Below are 5,579 nucleotides of genomic sequence, written 5' to 3'. Positions count from 1 at the left end.
ATATATATATATATATATACATACATATATATATATATTTTTTTTTTACAGCATCCACTGCCTCTTTCTATTCAGAAATCCGTCTGCTTTACTGTATTCTGCTCACGTTAGATAACTATTTTTTACTTCATCCTTAGTGCTCCTGTATTCTTGAGTTCGATGGCGCAGCAAAAGGAAACCCTGGACCAGCGGGTGCTGGGGCTGTCCTACGTGCAGTAGATGGAACTCTGGTATGAGCTACTCAACTTAAATAGTATCAGACACTCATCATTTAGAATATCTTGTAGCATTGGTCTCTCTAGCTTTGGGCTCTCTGATTTTGAAATTTGCAGGTTTATCGTCTCCGTGAAGGTCTGGGCATCGCAACCAACAATGTTGCTGAATATCGAGCTGTGATTTTAGGATTGCGGTATGCTCTTGAGAAAGGATATAGGCATATTCGTGTGCAAGGAGACTCTAAGCTTGTTTGTATGCAGGTACATGTTCTTCTAACTCGATTTTCTTGCTTTCTTGTTTCAGTTTCTTCTTTTCCGCACCATCACCTTTTGCTATTTCCCCTAATTCTTTTGGGGAAGCTTTCTATTTATTTTGCGAACTTGCTTACGAACTTTCTATTTATTTTGCATATTTTCTCTACTATCTGAGGGTAGAGGTCAAATCTACATACATCCCACCCTCCAAGACCCCACCTCCGGGTGGGATATATTTTGTAACATCCCCCATTCATGTGGTTCAGAACGGGGCGATGTCACTAATGGGACAACATAAATACACAACTAATTCAGAGCTACTAAAAACTCCAAATTACAACTTCCAAGGCATGCTTTACGACCCAAAATATTACATTTCAAAGAGTAAATATAAACTTAGAACATTTACATCTTAAGGCGAGTCCGAGAACTCCAAAAGTCGCATGCTCGATCTCAAGTCTCATCTCTATCAGTGTCACTTGGAGTTTGCCGTGTCAGAAAACAAGAAACACGGCTGAGCACAAGGTTCAGTGAACGGACTATAATATGAATTCGGAAATAATAATAAATAACATCGACAAATTAGGTTGTTTTACATTATTTACCAATTAATTTTTCAATATATCCTTTTTGGTTGTTTTACATTTTACCAACATGACTAGTTATCAGCCAACAACTAGCTTATTAGCTAGTTTGCCAAACATAGCCTTTAAATTATAGCACATACATACCTTTTTGAAATAGTTGGATGAGCCTAGAATGTATTATCTTAGACACTTTTTTATGCTACGCTTAATTTGTGGAAAGAGATTACGTGTATATGTTTGATAATGCACGATGGAGGGCTAGTAGTATTCATCATCTCATATTTGGGATGGTTCTTTAAATTGCCTGCAAGCATTGATTTGTTCTTGAGAGCAACTACAACAGAATCTCTATAATTTCTCTAAAGTAGAGAACTAAAAGTTAAAATTCTAAAAAGAATTACATTCAACTCCAACAGATTCTCTATTTAGAGATTTCAACACTATTTATATTATTAAAATATTCTATAATTTTATCATCCCAATACACTTTTTAGAAGAACTTTATAAAATAATAATAAACCAATCTCATTGGTGGGAATGAATAAAAAAATCATTTCTCTCTCCTCACATCAAGTTTTAGGGGCCGTTTGGTTGGTTTTCCATTAAGTTTTGTATGGACAAAGATGTCCGTGTGGATTTATCTTTTTGTATAGATTGGGAAGGTTTTTGTTTGGATGGTTTTTTCTTAGATGAAAGGAGCTTGTTTTTTAATTGGGAGGGACATCCGAACATGTTTGGAAAAAACTTGGCTTCCTGCATAAAGTTCCCCCCTAAAAGCTTATTGAATAAGCCACTTTCTTTATCATCAAGTTACCATCAAACAATCATGTATATATAGCTTACTGAATAAGCTGCGAGTCCCATTAAGCTGCTAACAAACAGTCTCTTAGAGAATTCTCTAAACTTGGAGTTTTTTTTTAATGTTTTTATTTTAGAGAACAGCATAGAGAATCTGTGGAACAAAATAGAGAGCAAAACCCCCACTTCTCTATTTTAGAGACTCCGTTGGAGATGCTCTGACTCGATGCTTTTGGCCTGTGCCATTGTGCTTGTTTCTATTTCTCTCAAATCTCAATTCTACAGTTCTGACGTGGTATCTTGACAGTGGTAACTGATAATGTTTTGAACACAATTTTGACGAAACAGGTTAATGGTTTGTGGAAGACCAAAACCCAAAACATGACCGACTTGTGCAAAGTGGCGAAGGAGCTCAAGGATAGGTTCCTATCCTTCCAAATTTGTCATATTGAAAGGGTACGCATTTCTATCATACTTTCATTAAACAATGTACAAGACCCGTTTGCCGATCCTTAAAATGTTCATATACTTTCTAGTCCTCTGAATCGTCTACTCTACCTACTGTAGTCAACTAGTCTTAAATAGAGTTGTTCATAGACAGGACGACCTGTTAGTCCCATGTAAAATGTTGACATATGTTCTTTTTTAAAAAGATAAAATACTTTTTAGGTCCATTAGTCTGTGTGAAAGCCCAGCTCGTTTATAGGGTGGGCATGGGCAAGTTATCAAGCCTAAAAAAAGGGCTTTGGTTTTTCTATATGTTAGGTCTATTGGACAGAAACAGGGTTGGCCCAGCCCAGCCCATTGTCCACCCAAGCCCGCAAATGGTCACTTCTAGTCGTAAAACTGATGCATGACTTGTAGTAAAGCAAGTCATCACTCCTAATTTTAAAATGCTTGCCATATACGAGCAGTTACTGGAGATGGTAATGGGTCATGTATGGTACACGGAACCATTCTGATCCTTTCAATTCTGTAGCGTTCTAGTTCAATTTGGGTGTGTTTGGTACGTGGGCCCAGACAACACAAAAACTTGCGGAACATTAGACTGGAACATGACATGACTGACTGGGACAGAAGTGGAACAAGATTGGTAAATATTTTTTGTCCCACCAAAATAGGTGGACCAAACTAAGAGATACGGGACAAGATTGGTAAATTACTAAACTACCCATGTTAGATTAGAACCCTAAAACCTTCCGCAATTCTTTCACCTGCTTATCTCACTCTCACCCATCCAGTTTCGTCTGCATACCAAACGCACCCTTAGGGCTGACATTTGTCTAAGAAAGTTATAATTGTGACAGCGCATATGGTTACTTAATGAACAGCTTTTTGGAAACAAATCTTCGCTTTTTTGGCAGTATTGCCATCTATACAGTCTGTGGCAACCAATGAACGGAATAATCTTGCAGTTTATTTGATGTGTTCAATTGTTCATCAACCCATGTCATGACTTGTGACCATGTTGTTCTCTCATTAAGGGGCCATTTTTACCAAACACTTACCGGGTAGCATTTTTGGTCATCAAAATGGATTGTAGGTAAGCGCCAACCAGTAAGCTCTCCCTCACTTACCGGGTAAGATTTCCTTGTCATGATCACTCGGTAATGTAAGGAACACCTGTTAAGTGTGTACTCAGTAAGCGTTTGGTAAACGTCCCCTAAGTAACATAATTTTGTGTATACGTAAATTGCCTTTTACTAACTTTTGGAATTCTTAGGAATACAACTCTGAAGCTGATGCTCAAGCCAACCTGGCTGTACATCTCCAGAGTAAGAATGGCTCCACACCTTTTCCTTTTTTGTACCATATGGTTTTGTACAATAACTCATGGAAACAACCTGTCACTATTTGAGGTTGATGACAAGTTTGCATATATCCCACATTTGCATATCTAAAGGCAAAGTGGGCAGTTAAGAGCATCTCCATTCCAACAGATTCTCCAAAGTTGAGATTTAGGAATTCTTGCTCCTAAGAGATTCCCATCTTCTTCAAAATGGAGAAACCGTTGGAGATGAATATAAATTTTCTTAGAAGATTTTGACCTTTGATTCTCTATTTTGAAGAATCTGCTCTTAGCTGCCCCCCATGAAGTTTCAGGAATTTTTTTGAAGTTCTTTTTTCAAAATATAGATGCATTGTTTTGACCCCTATAAAAAAATTAACCCCTTTTTATCTTCAATATAATATTTCTGTATATAAATGTCTTGTTTTTTACATTATATTGTGTTAATAGAATTATATCCTCCCATCACCAAAATTTCTGGATCCAACACTCTGACCATCTCCAACAGATTCTCCAAAAAATTTTTTTTGCTCCAACAGATTCTCTAAAATGGAGAAAGTAAAGGAGAGTGAAAATTTCCAAATTTGAAGAACTCAAAAATGATTACCATAAAAGTGATATTTTTATTATATTCCCACCAATAAAAAACCATTTAGGAAAAAGAAATAATATTTTATTAAATGTATGGAATATTTTAATAATATATTCAATTTTGTTATCTCAAAAATGGAGAAATTCTTGTAATTTAATGTATTTTTTATAGATATTTTGAATTTTATTTCTCCATTTTCAGAGAATCTGTTGGAGATGCTTTGATATGCCACCTCTTTCCGGATGGGATATATTAGACTCGTTTGATTTAGTTTATGATTTTGTATAATAATGTGTTTTGGAGGCTTCGTAAACCATCCTTTATCGGTGCAGGTGGTGAGATTCAAGACGAAGTTGATAGAAGATAGTTCGAACCCCTTTCCTAAATGTTGATTTGCAACTTTCGTGTTGATTACAATCGAGCAACTTACTTTCGGGTTTTTTAGAACGTAATTCGACATCCAATTGCATGTGCCTTGATGCAACTATGTGCAGTACCACACTGCAATTTTTAGCTCAAAAAACTTTTGTTAATGCATGCCAATGGGTTTTTATTCGAAACCGCTCTCTACTTTGGTGTAGAGACTGTGTACATCTTATCCTTTTCAGACTCCATACTGCATCAAATTTACTGGGTTTGTTTGATTTAGTAACGTAAAAAATGTACATACAACAGTTGAATCCGATACAACTCGTAAATCTGATAGTTTTTGATCTGGTTGATATCATTAATCGAAGCTTTATGAGGTATATAATTCCCATAACACGTTAATCCGCATATTTGCTTTTAGAATCCTCACGATCCTATTTCTTTTGGACCATTTTGGATTGGATTGGTTTAATATTATTGGATTTTGGATTGTCATCTAAAAACCAACTCATGTAATTGGGGATGTTGAACTTTTGAATATGATTAGATCCAATTACAATTGAATATCTGATTATGGTCGGTCAGTTTTAATTGTATTCGATAACTTTTTACATACCTTTACAGTTTACACAAATCATGTGTATATATGGATATTGTCCAAATGAACGGTTATTAGAGTATTTCTTTTGCGATTTTTCTCTGAACTTGACATATATACATATAGATATGCATACATATACATATATATATATATATATAGGGTTGGGTTCACGTGAGACCAGCATGTTTTCGTGAGACTCGTGATACCACATTTTTACACATAAACTTCACAGCAAAAACGCTGTGAAGGTTTAAAAAAAGTCGAACCTTCACAGCAAAAACACTGTGAAGGTTTTAAAAAGTTACCTTCACAGCATTTTGCTGTGAAGTTTCAAGTGTGAAATGTTGGTCTCACGGGTCTCACGAAAACAGGT

The 5,579-nt window shown here is 35.8% G+C and overlaps 1 protein-coding gene across 3 annotated transcripts in view; it reads left to right on the top strand.

Moving 5' to 3' along the window:
- Nucleotides 1–4,856, top strand: part of LOC112515971 (uncharacterized protein Mb2253c-like) — a 10,882-nt gene extending 6,026 nt beyond the window's left edge. For all 3 annotated transcript variants that reach the window (XM_025122959.1, XM_025122960.1, XM_025122961.1), the window contains 5 exons: nucleotides 138–230; nucleotides 333–476; nucleotides 2,204–2,311; nucleotides 3,579–3,630; nucleotides 4,569–4,856. In XM_025122959.1, coding sequence (XP_024978727.1) covers nucleotides 138–230; nucleotides 333–476; nucleotides 2,204–2,311; nucleotides 3,579–3,630; nucleotides 4,569–4,603 — 432 coding nt within the window. In that variant the 3' untranslated portion in view covers nucleotides 4,604–4,856. The remainder of the gene's footprint in view (nucleotides 1–137; nucleotides 231–332; nucleotides 477–2,203; nucleotides 2,312–3,578; nucleotides 3,631–4,568) is intronic.
- The last annotated feature ends 723 nt before the right edge of the window (nucleotides 4,857–5,579 follow it).

Source organism: Cynara cardunculus, assembly GCF_001531365.2.
Source record: "Cynara cardunculus var. scolymus isolate 2C chromosome LG 7, CcrdV1, whole genome shotgun sequence".
NCBI classification, from domain to species: domain Eukaryota; kingdom Viridiplantae; phylum Streptophyta; class Magnoliopsida; order Asterales; family Asteraceae; genus Cynara; species Cynara cardunculus.
The sequence above is the reverse complement of the archived record's forward strand: the minus strand, read 5'-3'. Positions and strand labels throughout refer to the sequence as shown.